This window comes from Coenobita brevimanus, chromosome 40 (genome assembly GCF_032717465.1).
Source record: "Coenobita brevimanus isolate Jiangsu-jjx chromosome 40, ASM3271746v2, whole genome shotgun sequence".
NCBI lineage: Eukaryota > Metazoa > Arthropoda > Malacostraca > Decapoda > Coenobitidae > Coenobita > Coenobita brevimanus.
In genome coordinates, this window is record NC_136993.1 from 3,804,651 (window position 1) to 3,826,352 (window position 21,702).

Consider the following 21,702-nt stretch of genomic DNA (forward strand, 5'->3'; position numbering starts at 1 on the left):
CCACCACACTGTTCCTTGCACCCCCCCTCCGTCTTCTCTTCCTTCCACACACCACATCACATGCTGCACATATTTCTTCTGTAAATATCCTACACACACCTTCCACATCTCCCATCTGCTCCAATTCATATTTGCCCAATCGTTCTTCCACTTCTTTCTTATACGCTGCCTTTTTCTCATCCTCTTGTAACCTTTCCCCACTCCTTGCAACTACTCCTTCCTCTCGTCTTTCCCTTCTTCTATTCCTCCATCTTACTTGAATCCTAATTCTGGCCACCACCATTACATACATACATATATATATATATACATATATACACATCATCTAATCCTACGTTGCCCCATGAGGAGCGTAGAAGCCTGGGCCTAGGCAAGTTGGTCCTGGCATATAAGATGAGTGACCAGCCTCACTCGTCCCTGAGTGGCATTACGTGAGCAGTAAACCCCAGCCACCCCTTGGATATAAACCTTCACCGGCTCAATCCGATTGGAGCACCGTTATTACCCAGTGACCACCAGGCGCCAAAATTTGGTTATATGGTTACCACCCAGCGTAGTAAATGGTTTCTTGGTGTACAGGAAACCATTTGGCTTGTCACTCAATGTAGAGTCACCCACAGGCAGAAGGAAGAGGAAAGAATGAAGGAGAGAAAGACAAGAGGGATTGTAAAATCACCCGCAGGCAGGAGAAAGAGGAATTATATATATACAGCAGGTTCGCACAGTGCGCGTCATCACAGTGCGCGAGTGACCAAAAATCATAACCAAAAACCCTTGAATGCGCGAGTTTATCGCACAGAACACGAGGCAGAGGCAAGGAGTGGCTCAAAAATGCCATTTTCTATTAGTGCGACCACCCCTCATGCGCGCATCACGTGTCGTCATGTTGATGCACAGAAATTCCCAGGCATTCTACTGTTGAGGATGAAGAGGATGCAATGCCAGAATTGTCAGCATTGGACTTTGAAGGGTTTATGGCCGAAGCGAGTGACTTTGATGCTTCTGGGGAAGGTGCTCAAGAGGAGTCTGTGGAGGGAAGTGTTGGTGCGGTGGGGAGTGCGGCGCTGTAAGTGTTGCTGCGCCTCGGAACCTATGTTATTTAAGGTGATCAGGCCTGTTGTCTACTGTTGATAAGGTGACTATCCATATTTTTGTTATTGTACCTATAGCTTTAACACAATGTCTGAAAAATATGACCATTGTTATGTCTCTAAGGGCCAAAAAATGTCCAGGTATGAGGGGGTACTGCCCATATGTAATTATTCCCATAAGATTATGTATTCCCAGTACGCGAGGTCATGGACCTCCCAATCTCTCGCGCACTGTGCGAGCCTACTGTATATATATATAAATTATTCATCTTAGCTCTGTTGTAGTCATGATCATCATCACCATTATATTAAGCATCATCAACTTTCTTCACCTTTATCATTCTTTCCCTATCTGCCCTCCTCCCTTCCTATTTCTCCCATCTTTCCTGTCACTTTTACTCTCCTTTAATTTTTAAATGGTTTTACATTGAGTGACAAGCCTAAGGGTTTCCTGTAAGCCAGGAAGCCATTTACAATGCTGGATGGCAACCAAATAACCAGCCCATATGCATTAACAAGTGGGTTGGAGAAGGCTTAGTACACTAACTCAGACAAACAGCCACCCTTATGGGATTATGGCATCTGGGTGTAGACAGATCATGACCCAATCAATAAGGGTTGATAAATGACGTACAGTACACTGAAACCAAACGTTACTTTATTTTTTACATTCATATCTCATGGCATGACCATACACTTAACACTTCCATTTTGTCCTTCCTACCACCAGACAATTCCATTCAGCTCAACCCTTTGAATGCAGAGACATGTGGATTTACTGTAGCTACCTCCATTTGATTTTTATCAGTTCTGGAAAGGATCTCTATTGTAAGAGGGTTATTGAAAGATATTCCTAACCCCTCAAGGTCAAAAAGTCTTTCCCAAGCAGAAGTAAAACATCAGGCAGCAACAATAATAAAACAAACTTGAAGTCCATGGGTTGAAAGGGGTGAAAATTAAATGATCTTGCAGAACTCTTTTTGTTTGTACTGGCACTAAGACCACCAGTTGATTTTGGTCAGTTAAAATAAATTTTAGCAGTCAAAGTGTTGTTTTGACCCACTCATCTTATTCCTGCTACCTGTAGGTTATTTCCTTTTAATAAGGAGAGGCTTTCTGAGCTACAGGAGTTAGATGCAGCCTTCATTAAGACCTTTGAGAAAGAAGAGGTCTCTGTAAAGTACAAAACAGTCATCTAGAAGTAGCTAAAAATAAACAATGAAAAGATGCTTCCATGATTATAACTGTTCCACAGTTAAAATATCTGCACAGTATTCTGTTGCAGCTACCAGATAATTTTATGCTGGAGAGGGCAAGTCAGAGGAGCCTATGAATGTTTGTACTGTCTTCATCATTGCTTTCAGAGTTGCATGAACTTTAGCATTTTATTTGGGCTAACACCAGATGATTTTATTCAGTTGGTAATGTTACAGGAGCCTAAGTGTTAAGCATACAGCCATTAATAAACTTCACCATTTATCACAGGTATGAATATAAGGCACATGATTTAGTATTGTTAACATGAAAACTGTGCAAGTCTTCATACTCTGACCATATTCTCATCAGTAGAGAAGGCTTCCTAGCACCTTTTTCTTCTAGATTATTTTTGCACCAAGTACTTTAATATTCTCCTGAACGATATCACTGCAAATGATGTATAGTAAAAAATATATATAAACACATCAGTAAGCCACCTAAGCTCATCAGAAAATGTGCCACAGAGTTATTTCTTGCTGCTGCTATGGACTTAATTATTAATATATATATATATTTTTAAGTTTAAGACAGATCTATTAAGGAGTTAATGAAGATGGCTTGACGTAATTGTTACTCAGTGCCCTGTACAAGAGGCCTCACTTATAATAATACATCTGTTAGTTGACAGTAGACACTGTAAATGAGTTGACGCTAACAAGAACCCCACACATGGTGCTGCGCACCCTGGATGGAGCAACTGTGGTGTCCACCTGGGAGTCAAACTTCCACACATTTCTCTGCACCCTGGTAAGGTGCTGTCCACCGCAAAGGGGCACTGGACTCCTACCTGGTGCATGTACTGTGCTGTACCTGCAGAATAGCCTCAAAGAAACAGTTGCTTACCTGTGGTCAAATGGGTCTGCTCCATGGGACAGCAACTACAACTGTAAATGAGTGCTTCCTTTGTTGCAGTTATTGTATGTTGAAGGAATGTTTTGTGAAAGTGACACGCATGAGGTGTGTATTGCGGTGTGAGGGACTGCAATGCAGTAAGGGTAGAGCAAATTTGTGTGTCAGTTGTATTTTGTATTGCAATTGTGAGGTGCTTGAGGTAAGTAAATGTGTTGTGATGTTGGGGGTGGGGGGTTGCACTGCATAAGAATGTGGGTTTCATTTACTGACAGTACTACCAGGGTAGTGGTAGGTGGTGGCGACCATCATCCACTCACTTGATGTAGTGCTGCCTACTTCTTCCTTAGCCTTTATCATTCTTTTTCTGTGCCTGCCCTCCTCTCTTCCTATTTCTCGCATCTTTCCTGTCACTACTTAATGCTTTTCTTTCCGTTACAGGTGGCTTTACATTGAGTGACAAGCCAAATGGTTTCCTGCAAGCCAAGAAACCATTTACAACGCTGGGTGGTAACCATATAACCAAACCATACGTGCTCCCTACGTGTTAAGTGGGTTGGTGGAGGGTTAGTGCCCCTCCTTGTAAAACAAATAACTCAGAGTCAAATGGCCACCCCTTACGGGATTATGGCGTCTGGCAATAGATAGATAGATAGATAGACTACCAGGGAAACCTGAGTAATGGTACGTGTGCCAAAACAAGTGTGGTTTCTACCTCATGAGAAACATTAAGATGGTCAATATTCACTTAAGCAATGCCACTAAAAGAAAATGAACACAGAGCTTCCATAGCAACTTCATTTTAAACAGGAAAGACGGAAATTACTGAAGCAAAGTGAGGTAGTGAAATCAAGATAGGTACACTCAAAAAGTATGAGAATTTTCTAATATTCTCTTGTTACAACTGAGCATTGAAGGATAGATGTCTGTTATATACTAAGTTAAAGCAAAAACAGTATAGTGGACATGGATCTTATCAGTCAACACTGCATTCTAACCCATTAGACCACTGGTTTTGATAGAGTGCAATAACCAGTTACTTAACTTCATCCTAGGGAGCCTGTGCACTCTATTTTTGTCTTTCTTCACTTTTATCATTGGCACCAACAACAATGCACAAACCACCTGTTTGATATTATCAGCAGTGAACTCTCATTCCCCTCCTTTCCATTCCTTCACTTTCCTCTGTTGCCTTCTTCTCTGCCCCTCCATATTTTCTCGCCACTCTTCCACTTTCTTCTCTAGCCCTCTAACCTTTTCTCCCTTCTTCCTCAAAATATTCTCTTCATTTCTCCATATTTCATTTCCATTCCTCTTATTATCACAACTACTTTTATCATCACACTCACTTACTGGTAGTCCCAGAAAGAACTTGCACCCAGCAGTCTGTATTCTGAAGAGCATAAACCAGCTGCCTGACTTTGTCTACTGTGAACTCGTGGGCTAGAGGTCCTTTATATCCATTCTCCATTCCTCTCTTTCCCACTTTGTCCCTCCACTTCTCTCCATTTGTGCTTTTTCCATTTTTTTTTTTTTCTGTCCTTCCAAGTTTCTCTCCTTTCCCCCTCCACATTACCCTTTACCACACTGTTTTCGTTGTCTTCCTTACTTGATTCTTGCCAAAACTTGGGCTCGACGGTCAGTATTCTGAAACAGTGCACGAACCAGCTGCTTGACTTCATCGGCTGTAAATTCGTGGGCCAACAGTCCCTTCCCATCAGCCCAGCGGTCTGCGATGTCCCGCAGGCTGGCCCCCAGTACCACAATCAGCTCACAGAACTTGGGCCAGAGACGCACCACTCGGACCACGTCACCAGGGCTGGTACGACTCTCCCCTTCAACCTGATAATCAAATACAATCATCATCATCATCTATTCCTCATTTCCACCTAGCAATGGGGTCTTTTAGAAACATGGTGTGCATAATATTTATTCCCACCTAGGGTGCAGTAGGATCTAGAAACACAAAAATACAAGGCAATAACTGAGGACTTCAATCATCAATACAACCAACCTGATCCTGACCCTTAACCCTAGAATGAGATAATGTACTTTATTCTTGCTGCTACCAGATGATGATATTTACCTTACCTTCTTAGTGAAGAGGCTAATGAAGGCCATCCTTACTTCTAATCTTAAAATGATGTGGGATGGAAGGAATGTAAGAAACTGTTATGGAAGGAGGTAAAGAGAGTTAACACAGGGTGATAAAGAAGTTAGCTGAGGGAATGAAAGATAAAAATGGTAGATTGACGGTGGAAAAGGGAGAAAAAGTGAGCAGATGGAGAGAACACTTTAACCCTTACACCGCGGGCATGTTTCCCAATGTTTTGCGTGTCCCGTGGGGTTATTCGGGCTCCGACAGACTCTCAAAAAATATTTGCCAAAAATCAGTTATTAGTCCTAGAATATTAAAATTACATATGCATATGGCAAATACCTTCAGCTTTCTCCTGGGATGTTTGTTGAGCCTTCGTCGATTACTGTAGGACTTGTGGAGACCTCTGAAGTTGGGTAACGAAGTCTCCACTTTACACTTCCCGACAACCCGTAATATGATTACCACAGCCAGATATTAACACTATAAACACTACTCTATGATTATCAAGTAGTTTGGGATCCATACTCCAAAAAAAGACCCACTGTGAAAGCAATGAAAATTACAAGCGCGTATGACCTTCCCACTTGCGCTAGTTCGCTGTTGGTATTCTGTCATTTATTATTCATAAAACCCCTCACACTTTATATTTCTATTACTATATAACACTTACATATCTCTGGAGTCTTTATCCATAAGTTTCCTTCAGTAGTATTAGTTTATTGTCACTGAAGTCATTCAATTTTTCATTCAGTAAAATACGTAGAGAGCCACGGATTCACTTTCACTGTTATAACATCAAGTATTTGTACTCGTATTCTTATATTACTAATTACTTACATTTCTATTTACATTTTCTATTGTATTTTCAATACTTACACTTTTATTTTACTTACACTATGTTATTCACTGTCACTTTCAGTAACATAAAACTATATTACACTGTTCAATCATATGTACTGTACATCCATTGCTTTCACTTGCTATTTACACATTATTTTCACATTCCTTTCCCACTTGCATTTTTAGAACTGCTTCTGGCTGTGGTAATCAAAGAAGCAGGTAACACAGAGAGGAACCTGGCACTCAGCGCACTGCCAAGAGGTGCGTTTGTGTTCAGGTGTGTGTCGGGTGGTATGTGCACACACCTGGCACCCGCGGATTGCAGCCTGCCTCTTGCCTGTGGCAGGCATTTGCAGCAGTCTGTGCCGATCCATGTACGCCCTCTGCTCAAGTCTGTCGGGAAGTGTTACTGGATGGCGCCTTGGAGTTGCTGCTGTCACCCTACCATATCTTTCAAGCAGCTGCTGAACACAAGTCCAGGTGAATAACCTCAGGGAGAAGGACTTGGGTGGCTTGACCTTCATCTTGTACAGGATGAAGGCGTTCAGCATCGTCATGTCTATGAGATGCAGAAAAACTTTCCTGTACCACCTAGTATTCTTCCTGAGGCAGTCAATCTCTCCAATCATCATGTCGGACTTGTCCACCAGCCACATGTTGATATTGTAGTCTAACACAGCATCAAGTTTCCTCACAGGTTCGCCTGTCCTACGGTCGACCTTCCCACTGTCTGTCATTTCCCCCTTATGTACGGTGGTGAGCATGTGCACGACCCTCTTGTCATGCCACCGTATTGCCAGCATCTTCTCAGACTTGCGTAGGTGCATGTCTCCTCAGTGCGAGGTTCCTGCCTCTGGGAATTTAGGGAAGTGGGCACGATTACTCTTCACAGTGCTGCAGGAGCTGATGCCGTGCTCTGAAAGGTATTTGGCAAGTTTCGGTGCTGTATAATAGTTGTCTGTACACAGCACATGATTCCCACCAAAATACCTTTCAAGGAGCACTTTCACTACACAGCCTGAGAAGACAAGGGGGTGTGTTTTATCAAGATCGACAGTGCTGGCTGAATAAATGACGAAGTCAAGGATGAACCCCGTCTTACAGTCGCACAGTACAAAGAACTTGATTCCAAAGCGATGGCGTTTGCTTGGAATGTACTGCACAAACCTAAGACGTCCTCTGAACAAAACCAAGGATTTGTCAATGACAACCTTCTGAAAGGGGTGGAAGAATGTCATAAACTTATCCTTCATTCTGCTCAGAATCTCCCGGATCTTCCAGAGTGGGTCGGTTTGGGAAGGTACATCGTTGTCGGCAAAGTGCAGGTTTCCCATGATGTTCCGGAAGCAATCTCTGGCCATGTACTTATTGAAGGTGGGTGAGGGTAGTAAGGGGTCCATGGACCAGTATTCTTCCAACTCATGCTTCTTTGAGTGTGGCATGAGAAGCATGAGGGCGAAGAACACATACAGCTCCTGCACTCCAAGCATGGACCACTGTTGCATCTTGGCTGCACCTGTACCACTTGCAGCACGTTGTGATTCATACCTGTTGGTCTCATCACGTGTGCTGCATGACTTTGTCATCAAGGAAGGCCAAAAGGGAGTCCACACACTCAGCATCCTCGTCAAGAGTGAAGGCAGGCTGTACTCCTGAGGAACTCTCGTCAAAATCGAGATGTTCAGGGACAAAATTGGACCCTTCTGTCCACGCGAAGGCGTCCAGGATTCCCTGTCGTGGCGGTGTAGGGTGGGTGAGGGTGGAGGGTGGCTGTGAGGCAGATTTATCAAGTTCAAGGTCACTCGCACTGACCCTGGGTTGCCGTACAGCACTAGCAGCCCTTACTCTACTAGCAACTCTACTTTTATGGGTCAGGGATTTACTTCTTCCTCTATGGCCTGCCTTCACTGTTGATGCTGGTGGTGACTCCGACGACAAAGACTCCGGAGATAATTCAGCGGAAGAAAAGAAATGAGTGAAGTGGGGCTTGGGGAACGGGGAGGTGAATCAACTTGGGACTCATGGCAGGCTGGGTCACGCGGGGCCATTGTTCCGGGGCTAACCTGCCGCCTTTTCACTCCCTTCCCAAATTCCTTCCCTTGCTGCACTAACGGCTCCTTTCCCTTGGAGCTAGAGATAACTTGGGACACTGAAGCACTCGTACTAGTAGTTTCTGGCACGATTTCCTCACCCGGCTCATCACACGAATCCCCCGAAGGGTCAAAATCACTATCCATCATCACCATTGATAATTCCGCTAGTTCACGTTCCACTGCAGAATCACTTAGTCCTTTCCTGCTTCCCCCATGAGTTTTTCTGGGTGTAGAGGTCACGGGGCCCTTTGCAATGGGTGCAGAAGCGGCAGAAATGGCGAGGCGCGAGTGCAACATGCTTTGACCACAAAGGAGGACAAGGAACTAAATGCCGCGGCTTATCTGAGAAGGCAAGGGTTGACAGTGACAATGGGGCTGACAGCTGCTAACTTACATGCTAATAAATTATTGGTAGAAAATCTTGGCAATACATAAAGAAATAGGTAGTTCCAGGTGAATGTAAATGTCACTTTGGCTTCTCCCTTCCTTTCTGATATATATTTTTATTACAGAAATAGATTACAAGGCATAATTCAAAGGGGAAATTACCGTGGTAATGTAGCGAATGAATGTATGTGAGGTGTTGTCAGGTGATAATTAGCCAATTCCTGGTGTATACCACTATCACTTACCTTATTTTTTTTTGGTATATATTATTTTGTATAAGTATAGGGCATAGGGCTTATTTCAATGGATGAAATCTGTGGAAAAATCCGGGGGAGATTTGCTTAGCACAGCGCGGCCAGGGAGGTGAGAGGACAGGGTATTGGAGGGGAGGTAGGGAGGGGAATCAGGAACAGGGGAAAATGGCTAAAATGTCAACAATGGATGGGAGTACAGATGAGATTTGGAGTGCTGACTAGTGTTGGACATTGGCAGTACTGATAGATAATACAAGCCACCACTTGAAAGCCCGGGATAATTCAAAATAACACAGAATCACAAAAGTGATGCCCCGCGGTATGATCCATTGCACCCGAGCGTCACGAAAGTGATGCCCCATGGTATGATCCATTGCACCCGAGCGTCACGAAAGTGACGCCCTGCGGTTAAGGGGTTAAGAAATTGTTAAACATGGTAATCTACCATTTTTATCTTTCACTCCCCTGCTAACTTCACTTCCACCCTGTCTTACTCTTTTCACCTCTTTCCAGAACATTTTCTTACAGTCCCTCCACTTTACACTCAAGTTCCTTCCAAATTCCTCATCCGCTCTCTTCTTACTCACTATTACTAATCTTTTCACCTCTCTCTTTCTTTCTACATATAACTCTCTCTTCCGCCTCTCAACTTCTTCCACGCCCCTATTTCTCATCCATTCATTGTTTGCTTTCTTCTTTTGTGCCACAGCCTGTCTCACCTCTTTATTCCACCACGCTGTTCCTTGCACACCCCTCCGTCTTCTCTTCATCCCACACACCACATCACATGCTGCACATATTTCTTCTGTAAATATCCTGCACACACCTTCCACATTCCCCATCTGCTCCAATTCATATTTGCCAAATTGTTCCTCCACTTCTCTCTTATACTCTGCCTTTTTCTCATCCTCTTGTAACCTTTCCACTCTCCTTACAAATACTCCTTCTTCCCGTCCTTCCCTTCTTCTATTTCTCCATTCTAATTGGACCTTGATTCTGGCCACCACCAAGTAGTGGTCAGAAAGTCCACTCCCCCAACCTCTATAAGCTCTTGCATCCATTACACATTTTCGCATCCTTTCATCCACACACACATAATCAATCATTGCCTTCCTTTCATTCAGTTCACCACCCACCCTTCTCATCACTCGCCATGTATACCTGTGGATCATTTTGTGCCTGAAGAGGGTATTGGCTATCACCAACCCCCTCCCAGCACAAATGTCCACTAACGCACTGCCATTTTCATCTATCTCAGCAAGCACATCCCACTCACCAACTATTCCATCCACCTTCACATTTCCTACTTTACCATTTGAAATGCGTGGCTTTAACAGACACACATACGGAACTCCGGAATATTCCGGAGAATACCATAGTATCCCCAACAACGAGGCGAACCAGAAACAACGGAGTTCGCCCACGAGAATGCCAACACCCCCACTCGGACCCCATGGGGTAGCCGCCACCAGCCACCACCAGTCCGGGCAACAACGACGCATGTCAGCCCGGGCCGTGCGCCCCTGTGACACTCAACCACCACGCCGCCGCCACCGTAGGCGAAAGACACTACCTTCGCATGGCGGAATCACCAAGTTAGCTAGGGGTGGAGTCAGAACCAGCACTCCAGACAGCGCCCCTAAGGTAGAGACGATCTATGGTCGCTCTAATAGTGTCAAGGTAGAGACGATCTATGGTCGCTCAAATAGTGTCAAGGTAGAGACGATCTATGGTCGCTCCCATCAAAACCCGGTAGAGACGATCAATGGTCGCTCCCATAAAAACAAGGTAGAGACGATCTATGGTCGCTCCCATAAAAATCAGGTAGAGACGATCAATGGTCGCTCCTGAAAGCTCAGGTAGAGACGATCAATGGTCGCTCCTGAAAGCTCAGGTAGAGACGATCGATGGTCGCTCCCATAAAAACAAGGTAGAGACGATCAATGGTCGCTCCCATAAAAACAAGGTAGAGACGATCTATGGTCGCTCCCATAAAAATCAGGTAGAGACGATCAATGGTCGCTCCCTGAAAGCTCAGGTAGAGACGATCCACGGTCGCTCCCTCAGCACTCTGGTAGAGACGATCGATGGTCGCTCCCAGGGTATAGTAAGGAGGAAAGACCTCCCTGTTTCCCCCGGCCTCTGTTCCCTGTGCGAGGCCCTTGAGAAGACCCACCTGTCGGGCCCCCGTGACAGCCGCTGCCGCAGTCCTCCCCTGTCGGCGCCCCTGCTCATAGGAGACAGCAGTCCGTCGCCTCTTCCGGCCCGCCCCAGGACACCCGGGCGAGACCTCACCACGCCCCCGCGACGCCGGGACCTGACCCAGAGGTTCCTAGCCCTCTTCGGCCCCAGTCCCAAGGGCCTTACACCGGAGCCCAGTCCACAAACCCCCGGACGTGAGAGGACGCCCTAGCGAGTCGCCCCGTGCCCTCCCGGCTCGCCTACCCTGACGACGCCCCCAGTCCGACCGGATCATCACTGAGATAACCGTGTTTCTCTCCACGAGAAATACGAGTGATCCTGTAATAATCGTGATGTAGGTTAAGTGTGACTCTCTTAGAATAAGACTAGTGCAGTAATTTCATGTAATTTCCATTGGGGTAAACCAGGACATAATACTCCGTTAACGGGCATGAATGTGGGTAGAGACCTCAAGTGAAGATACGTGCGAGTGTCATCCCGAAGTTTTCTAAGGACTTCTCTCTAGAGCCCGAAGAAAGACTAACACATTATTGGAGTGCTATTGGCTAAGCTCTGAGTAATATAATGGAATAGAATTTACGAGGGTTCCGACTTTGTTACGCGTTGGGAAGTGCGAGTCTACATAACCTACCGGGGAGATGTGTAATATATAAGTTGTGCCGACAGAAACCTAGTGTCCCCAAAACAACGAGGACAGTGAGTAATAACTATATTCCCCTGTTCCGCACGCTATCCCTAAAAACTCTCTCCATTTCCTCACCCCCGCTCTTAAAGTCCAAATAAGAACCAGAGTTAATTGTCAAAGAATTCTTGCCAACAGAAAACACCTAAACTCCCTTGTTAATATCGGGCCTCATTAAATATTACCATAACTTCCCCCTCGCCGTTCTAAGTCACTCTCCGTGTCTTCCTACTTCCCCCCCCTCCTGGTAGGTCACAAACCCCCCCCCCTCCCCTCACGCGCTCCGCGCGCACGGGTATTTACTGTACTCCTAGTACTAAGATTTGTTGTATTGTCATTAATATCTAAGAAGCTAGTATCCTGCGAGATACACAATATTTTAGATAAGGTTTTGTATTGCTATATATTGTGATGTAATGTCTGCTGAAGTGTCTTGTGTCTGACTGTGTTAATATACGTGTATGGTGTTGCCGAAGGTTTTTATGTCCTACCTCTCTTTATTGTACTAGCTCCGGTCTCGAAAGAGGACCCCGCTTCCCGTTGGGTGAAATAGGCGCGAGAAGTCGAGCCTAATTCGACCCAGCATTACACTAGTGGCCAGCGGTGGTTCTAGATCCGAGCGTAAAAGAGAGGTAAATAGGAAATATTTGGCAAAATGGCAACTAAACCGCACGTTCAATTACCCAAGTTCGACCCTGACCAGTATGACATACACACATATCTGGCAATAGTTAAACCCTTACTAGATATTGGCTTCGATAATGACCAACAAAAAATTGCAGTCACACTACCACTACTGGGTAAAGCCGCAGCGAATATTGCGCCAAAAATTATCCCAGAACTCACCTGGCAGAACTTTACCAAGTTCGCGGTCCAAGCCATCACCCCATCACTAGGCAAAGTGGTGGCTCTATCCAAATTGGATAGCTTTACTTATGATGGGGATTTAGATAATACCCTGTTACAGGCAAGACGCCTGGTTACTGCTGCCTACCCGGAGGCAGATGAAGAAACCCGGGATCAACATACATTTAATACTCTGCTCAGAGTACTCCCAAGTGTTGTAAGACAACACTTCATTATCCATGATCCAACAGGAGACATGGATAGAGATATCAGTTTAATGAGGCGCCTTTTAGCCGTCCATGCCACCCCTCAACGCATCGGCGAAATAAAGCAATTCCCCGTTGACCTCATCACCATCAACCCGTGGGAATTTTCTCCGTGCTACCACGGATGTCCGATCCACGACATCCGTGAGCAGCTAGAAGCTGCCCAGTGCAGCCAAATGACACGAGGGCGCTTACAAACCTCCCCACCATACGCAAAATCCCCTAAGCCCCAGGGGAAAAAAAAACAAAAAGGGAAAAACAAAAAGCGCCCCCCTGCCCCTGCATCCCACTGTAATGGCGGGGGCCACCTCACCTCTCCCCCAGTCTATGACAGGGGAGAACGGTATCTCTCCTTTTCCCCCCCCTCTCACTATCTCTTCTGTTCTACCTTCCCCTATTCCTGCCCCTAGTTCTAACCTTCCCACCCCACACACCACTATACTCCCGCAACACAAAACCGGCCTCCCTCTTCACAGGCCTCCTAGGACCCTCTCCACATCTTCCCCTAACCTACTTCCTAAAACCACCTCCCCCCGTCTACTGCCTTCCACCCCCCACCCCGCGCCACCTACCCTCCAAGCCAACTCTCTTGCCACCTCACCACCACTACCGACCTCACAACCCCAACCCCCCCCTGCTCCCGCACCGCCTGTCACTTCCACATACGGGTGCGATGGTTCCTCCTCGCCATCCCCCTCCACCTCCCCTACCACCTCAGCCTCCACCACACCTGACATCTCACCCACCACGCCTCGCTCACCCTCACCCCTTCCCTCCGCCGCCTCACCCTTTCCACCCAAGCCCACGTGCCCCGCCCACCCCGCCACCCCCGCAGGCCGACTCTTATGCCCAACCACCCGATACACACACACCATCAAGCTACATCAGGCCCAAATCCCTCCTACCTGTACTCCCCAGAGACTCAACACCGCATTACCGCGACACCAAACACGGCCTTCACCCACTCTATCCAGCATTCAACCTCCAACCACACCGACAGCCACACCAAGCAACATCAGAATTAAGCGGGCCGTATGGGCCCCTACCCTTACCAAGAACCACCGGCTCTGCGGGCCACACCACCTGTTAAATATCCTCCAGCACACCACCACCCCCTCCGCCCTCTTCCTCACCTATGACCAAGCACAGGAGGAAAATTCTTACACTGTCGCCTGGCAGAACACACTCCGACACCTCCAGCCCGTTTACACCACCTCCAACACTCTAGCGTTCCACCTCCAGCCACAGGGACGTGACTTTTTTCAAGAACACGGTGGTGAAATACGTGGCTTTAACAGACACACATACGGAACTCTGGAATATTCCGGAGAATACCATAGTATCCCCAACAACGAGGCGAACCAGAAACAACGGAGTTCGCCCACGAGAATGCCAACACCCCCACTCGGACCCCATGGGGTAGCCGCCACCAGCCACCACCAGTCCGGGCAACAACGACGCATGTCAGCCCGGGCCGTGCGCCCCTGTGACACTCAACCACCACGCCGCCGCCACCGTAGGCGAAAGACACTACCTTCGCGTGGCGGAATCACCGAGTTAGCTAGGGGTGGAGTCAGAACCAGCACTCCAGACAGCGCCCCTAAGGTAGAGACGATCTATGGTCGCTCTAATAGTGTCAAGGTAGAGACAATCTATGGTCGCTCCCATCAAAACCCGGTAGAGACGATCAATGGTCGCTCCCATAAAAACAAGGTAGAGACGATCTATGGTCGCTCCCATAAAAATCAGGTAGAGACGATCAATGGTCGCTCCCTGAAAGCTCAGGTAGAGACGATCGACGGTCGCTTCCTCAGCACTCCGGTAGAGACGATCAATGGTCGCTCCCATAAAAACAAGGTAGAGACGATCTATGGTCGCTCCCATAAAAATCAGGTAGAGACGATCAATGGTCGCTCCCTGAAAGCTCAGGTAGAGACAATCCACGGTCGCTCCCTCAGCACTCCGGTAGAGATGATCGATGGTCGCTCCCAGGGTATAGTAAGGAGGAAAGACCTCCCTGTTTCCCCCGGCCTCTGTTCCCTGCGCGAGGCCCTTGAGAAGACCCACCTGTCGGGCCCCCGTGACAGCCGCTGCCGCAGTCCTCCCCTGTCGGCGCCCCTGCTCATAGGAGACAGCAGTCCGTCGCCTCTTCCGGCCCGCCCCAGGACACCCGGGCGAGACCTCACCACGCCCCCGCGACGCCGGGACCTGACCCAGAGGTTCCTAGCCCTCTTCGGCCCCAGTCCCAAGGGCCTTACACCGGAGCCCAGTCCACAAACCCCCGGACGTGAGAGGACGCCCTAGCGAGTCGCCCCGTGCCCTCCCGGCTCGCCCTACCCTGACGACGCCCCCAGTCCGACCGGATCATCACTGAGGTAACCGTGTTTCTCTCCACGAGAAATACGAGTGATCCTGTAATAATCGTGAAGTAGGTTAAGTGTGACTCTCTTAGAATAAGACTAGTGCAGTAATTTCATGTAATTTCCATTGGGGTAAACCAGGACATAATACTCCGTTAACGGGCAAGAATGTGGGTAGAGACCTCAAGTGAAGATACGTGCGAGTGTCATCCCGAAGTTTTCTAAGGATTCTCTCTAGAGCCCGAAGAAAGACTAACACATTATTGGAGTGCTATTGGCTAAGCTCTGAGTAATATAATGGAATAGAATTTACGAGGGTTCCGACTTTGTTACGCGTTGGGAAGTGCGAGTCTACATAACCTACCGGGGAGATGTGTAATATATAAGTTGTGCCGACAGAAACCTAGTGTCCCCAAAACAACGAGGACAGCGAGTAATAACTATATTCCCCTGTTCCGCACGCTATCCCTAAAAACTCTCTCCATTTCCTCACCCCCGCTCTTAAAGTCCAAATAAGAACCAGAGTTAATTGTCAAAGAATTCTTGCCAACAGAAAACACCTAAACTCCCTTGTTAATATCGGGCCTCATTAAATATTACCATAACTTCCCCCTCGCCGTTCTAAGTCACTCTCTGTGTCTCCCTACTTCCCCCCCCTCCTGGTAGGTCACAACCCCCCCCCCTCCCCTCACGCGCTCCGCGTGCACGGGTATTTACTGTACTCCTAGTACTAAGATTTGTTGTATTGTCATTAATATCTAGGAAGCTAGTATCCTGCGAGATACACAATATTTTAGATAAGGTTTTGTATTGCTATATATTGTGATGTAATGTCTGCTGAAGTGTCTTGTGTCTGACTGTGTTAATATACGTGTATGGTGTTGCCGAAGGTTTTTATGTCCTACCTCTCTTTATTGCACTAGCTCCGGTCTCGAAAGAGGACCCCGCTTCCCGTTGGGTGAAATAGGCGCGAGAAGTCGAGCCTAATTCGACCCAGCATTACACCATTCATATCACCGATCAAAAACACTCTCTCATTCCTTCCAAACTTTTCCATGCACACTTCCACATTTGTCCAGAACTCTTCTCTCACTCTGCTAGCACGATCTTGCGTTGGCGCATACACACACACAATCGCCCACATTTGTATTCCAACTTTCAATCTTACCCACACAATCCTTGACCCAACTGATCCATACTCTCTTATGCTCTTCTTCCATCTTTTACTCACAACTATACATACTCCTTCTTTTGTCCTCTCATTCTCACCTACTCCTGCACATACAGTATACTCTATCCATACTCCCATTCTCTCACACTCTCACCACTCCATTTCGTTTCAGTTATTCCGCATACATTAACTTTCGCGCCCTCAAGCACCTGGACAATCTCTCTCTCTTTCACCTCATCAATCGCTCCCCTTACATTCCACGTTCCGATTTACCATGTCCTTTGTCTGGTCCTTGGTCGTCATCTTTTGATCAGTCCTTGTCCGAGGCTTCTTGTTTGTCTTTTTAGTTAGCTGTATTCCGGGGAGGGGCACTAACCCTCTGCCAACCCTTTTAGTCTCCTTTTACAACAAGCAGGGATACTGGGGGAGTATTCTTGAAACCCCCCCTACCCCCAGGGGGGATGATGATAATAATAATAATAAAATAATAATAATAATAATAATAATAATAATAAAAATAAAAATAATAATAATCCACTTACTCGATGTAGTGCTGCTCTCGGGTGTCTGCCCTTTCCTCTCCTCCATCCTTCTTTCCTTCCATCCTCTTCTGTCTTTCTTTCCTTCATTCTTTCCTCATCCTTCTGCCTATGGGTGACTTTACACTCCCTCTTCTGTCTTTCTTTCCTTCATTCTTTCCTCATCCTTCTGCCTCTGGGTGACTTTACACTCCCTCTTCTGTCTTTCTTTCCTTCATTCTTTCCCCTTCCTGTAGGTGACTCTACACTGAGTGACAAGCCAAATGGTTTCCTGTACACCAGGAAACCATTTACTATGCTGGGTGGTAACCATATAACCAGATTTTGGCGCCTGGTGGTTTAGTGAGTAATTACGGCGCTCCAATCGGATTGAGCTGGTGAAGATTTATATCCAAGGGATGGTTGGGGTTTATTACTCACGTAATGCCACTCAGGGATGAGTGAGGCTGGTCACTCTCATCTTAAATGTCATGACCAACTTGCCTAGTACCAGGCTCCTACGCTCCTCATGGGGCAGTGTAGGATTGGATGATGATTAAAAAATAATAATAATAATAAAAATAATATAACAACTAGCTAATGACAGTGAGTTCTTCCTGTCCTACTACCTCAAACATTATCATCCTCATCATCATTCCATCCTTAATTGCAACCTACAGGATCCGAAAACAAGGAAGACAGAAAATGAAACTGGAAGCACTATCTGCAGTGTGCCTAGTGAAATGGATCACACAGGTATCCAAGTCTTCAGAGTCCTGGGTCCATCTCGAATTCCTAACCATCTACATCCATCCATCACCCTATCCAGTACAGTACTGCTCCATCAAGAACAATGGAACTCAAGGCAAGGAAGTCCAGATATTCATGGCAAGTGTGACTACTTGCTCATACATTAGTGGCATCAAGTGATCAATAAATCCCAACCACCATCCTTAGGGACCACATATGGTTGGAGCACTTTAACTTACTTCACTACAAGGTGTCTAAACATTGTATAGGGGTCACCAGGGGTATTGCACTACATCAGTGCACAGCATGAGGGACCACCCATAACCTCCCTTCATGCAACAGAAAAGTGTCCCATAAAGAAAACAGTACTATACTGAAAAGGAACAGGGTACAGTCATGGGCAAAAGTTAGCTGACAATCCTTTTCCAACAATGTGTCCTCCCTTCTACATTTCTCAGTCATACCCAAACAACAAAGACTAACCGACCTTCGCATGGTAACTTTTGTGTGCTTCATTTTGTTATCACATAAAAGCAATTCATGTACCAGCTTCTATTACCACTGTAGGCAGAGAACTGCTGGCAAACTTTTGCTCATGGTTGTATATCTGCAATTTCAGTACATAAACTAAACAAATAAGCCAGAGAGTTTACCTGAAAGAGGCTTGGCACAAAGTCTTTCAGGATATTGAGAATGTTGATGAGGGCAAGAGCAGCATCAGCAGAGATGTCTTCAAGTCCTACCACTCTCACCACCACTTCTTCAACCACCGACCCAACAAGTGTACCTGCATAAGATGTGTCAGTGATTACAGAATGGTAAAGTGTTATCATTATACTCTTTTCATTTCAATTTGTCCTGAAATTACTGAGGTGTGACACCAGATTATCACTACAATACAGTAACTCCTTTTCTAGTTGTCATAATTCAGCCAAGGCCTTGTTGGATAAGCAATTTTTTTGGATAATGCTGTACTACAACCTCAACTCCTCTATAGGGCGTACAACCCCTACAAAACCCTACGTCAATATGCAAACCCATCTTGTTACCATTTTTGGATGGCCACTTCTATATATTCATTACATTTTAGCGTGATATAATAAAAATGTGATTTCTTTATACACACTCCACCATAGGCCTGTCTCATTTGCACTGTATGCTTGTTTAGTTAAAGGTACTTAGGATATTGTTAAATATTAAAAGTGAAAGTAAGATGTGTATGTGGACTTGGGTAGAACTGAAAGCAGGCAACTAGCTATGTAAGTTACCTAACACAAAGGAGATACAGGCATGTTTTAGAGAGAGTGAGAGAGAGAGGGAGGATTTTTTTTTTTTATTCCACTCCGTGCAAAGGTTGACTTGCCTGATCCCTTAGTGCCGGCAGTCCTCTACACACACCTACATGTTATGACTTTAGCACCAATGCTCACTGTCCATACTGAATACATGAGAAGGCTTCCTTATTCAGGACTGGTGTAGTGGTATTAGCAAGGATTTTTTTTTTTTAATTAATCAAACTGTTCTACCTCATCCTAGGACTGAACCTGAATCACTTAACAGACAACCTTTCTAACTACTGCCAAAGTAGCCTGAAGGAGGTTCTATAATGACCATCCTCCACTGGGGGTTCCCAGGAGGGAGTCAGGGTCTGCAGATGACAATAACAAAGAATTTGAGCTCTTTTATGTGTTACCCTTTCCATTCATTTTACTGACTTGAGTCCATAAGAAACCTGAACATGGAAGACACAGCCCTTACTGGCAAACCAAGGAAAACAAGAGATGAGGTCCTGAGAAGGAATCAGGGCATTTGACCATAATGCTGCCAAATACTGTGTAGTTTGGGCACAAACAATGTCTACATAGCAAATCCTTATTGTATGTTTCTTTATATATATATCTATATATATATATATAGATATATATATATATATATATAATATATATATATATATATATATATCTATATATATATATATAGATATATATTTGCCATTAACCCTTTCATGGTGGTGGTGGGGGGGTCACCACAAATATTAGCAGGACCTTTGCCTTTAAACAACGACCTCTTTGCCTTAGACATTTTGCTAGCCTTGACACACACACCTTCAACAACATTCGCAAAAATTTTCTGGGAAAAAAAATGCAATAGTTCCAGAGAAATAGGCACTTTCTGCAGGAGATCAAGAGGGGTATATCCAATCTGTAAGCAACCTCACACAACACTGAGCAGAGGAAAACAAGTGAGCATGCATGCACTAGCTTGGCAGGCATAGCTCTGCCCACTTTTGCCCATCATCCAACAAAAATGATGACTCCCACAATATTTCCTTAGAGACTACATTGGATGACAGGCAAACTCATCATACTAACATCACAGGTTGACAAATGCATGATGGGCCAGCCCATCATCAGTATGTCTAAGGGTTAATTAAAGACATTTTCAAAAATGTTGCCACTTGGAGTTCCACTGCTACCTAAACAGCTAATTTACCAATTCCCTCAACTGACAGCATCAAGAAGAATTATTACAGAGTCAGTATGAGAGATATCAGAAGTCCTAGTGAGCGACGAACAGGGTGACATTAGGAGTGGCACAGGATGTGTGGATCAAATATTTGCAAAGAGACAGATAGTGGAGAAGGCATGTGAGAACGACAATAAGGTGTTTATGGCATTTATGGATCTGGAAAGCGCATACGACAAAGTACAGTTAAAGTCCAACGATTCAGCACATCCAATATTTAGGCAGTTTTGAGAAGTAGTCCCATTTACAAGAGTCTTTGATTATTTGGCAAATATTCCAAATCATCTCGGCAATCCAGGAAGTGTTACCTGTGACTTGTAGGCCTACTGTGTCATTACCCTTGTGTATGTTCACTAGTTTCTATATTACTCAGATTCAGGTATAGTACTGTATTGATTACAGTACTGTACATACTACAGTATCATACAGTATACAGTACTCTCTCCAAACACATCTGTAACAATATAAGAAGTGATGACTGTGTTCACCAATACGTATAAGATACGGTTACTCGGCATCGGAGGGGTCCTGTAGGCGCCAAATAGTCGGATTTCTACTTTAGACAGAGAAGGATTGTGGAAAGTTTTGTGCATGTACGGTGTAGATGGTAAGCTGCTAGGTGCTGTCAAGAGTTTTTAAGATGGTAGTGAGGTATGCATAAGGGTCTTTCGAATGCAGTGTGTCCAGGCATCGGGAAATGAACGGATCTTGAATTTGGCTCTCTGTTGTATTTTTTCTTTTTCTTTCTTGGAAGGAATGGTTTGTGGGTTCCTGACCTCTGGTTCCTTCTTCCTAAAAAAAAAAAAAAAAAAAAAAAAAAAAAAAAAAAAAGGGGTGGGGGGCATCTGCAGGCGTGCGACATGGTTGTGTGATGTCTCCGTGGTTGTTCAATATATATATATATGGATGGGGTGATGAGAGAAGTAAAAACACAAGTAATGGAGAAAGGGATGGCGTTGGTAAAGAATGGTGATGGATGGAATATCTTAAATTTGTTGTATGCTGATGATGCAATACTGCTTGCAAATACCGGACAAGAACTTGGTGGGCTAATGCAGAGTTATGGAGATGTCTGTGAGTGTTGTGCCTTGAGAGTAAATGTAGAAAAGAGTAAAGTGATGGTTACTGAGAGAGAAGGTGACTCCCAGCGTGATGTTATACTGAATGGAGAGAGACTGGAACTGGTGAGAGTGTTCAAATACCTGGGAAAAGTGATAGAAAAAAAAGAGGAAAATGTGCAAAAGAAGTGGAAAGTAAAGTGACTTAAGGAAAGAAAGTAGCTTGTGTTATGAAGGCCTTAATAAGAAACAGAGGCTTGAGTGTTGCAGCTGCATGAGAAGTACATAAAGGTGTGTTCGTGCCAACTTTAACATATGGATGTAAGACTATGGTGTGACATGAAAATGAAAAGTCAAGAGTAAGAGCAGTGGAGATGGGGCTGCTGAGGAATGTATGTGGAGTACAATGAGTGGACAGGATATGGAATAATGTGATACGTGAAAGATGCAA

The 21,702-nt window shown here is 45.4% G+C and overlaps 1 protein-coding gene across 1 annotated transcript in view; it reads right to left on the bottom strand.

Moving 5' to 3' along the window:
• Positions 1-4,767: 4,767 nt before the first annotated feature.
• Positions 4,768-21,702, bottom strand: part of Zw10 (Zeste-white 10 kinetochore protein) — an 85,519-nt gene continuing 68,584 nt past the window's right edge. The window contains exons 14-15 of the mRNA XM_080270398.1: positions 18,321-18,454; positions 4,768-5,039 (exon numbers count right to left, since the gene is read on the bottom strand). Of these exons, the coding sequence (XP_080126524.1) occupies positions 4,803-5,039; positions 18,321-18,454 (371 nt within the window). The 3' untranslated portion in view covers positions 4,768-4,802. The remainder of the gene's footprint in view (positions 5,040-18,320; positions 18,455-21,702) is intronic.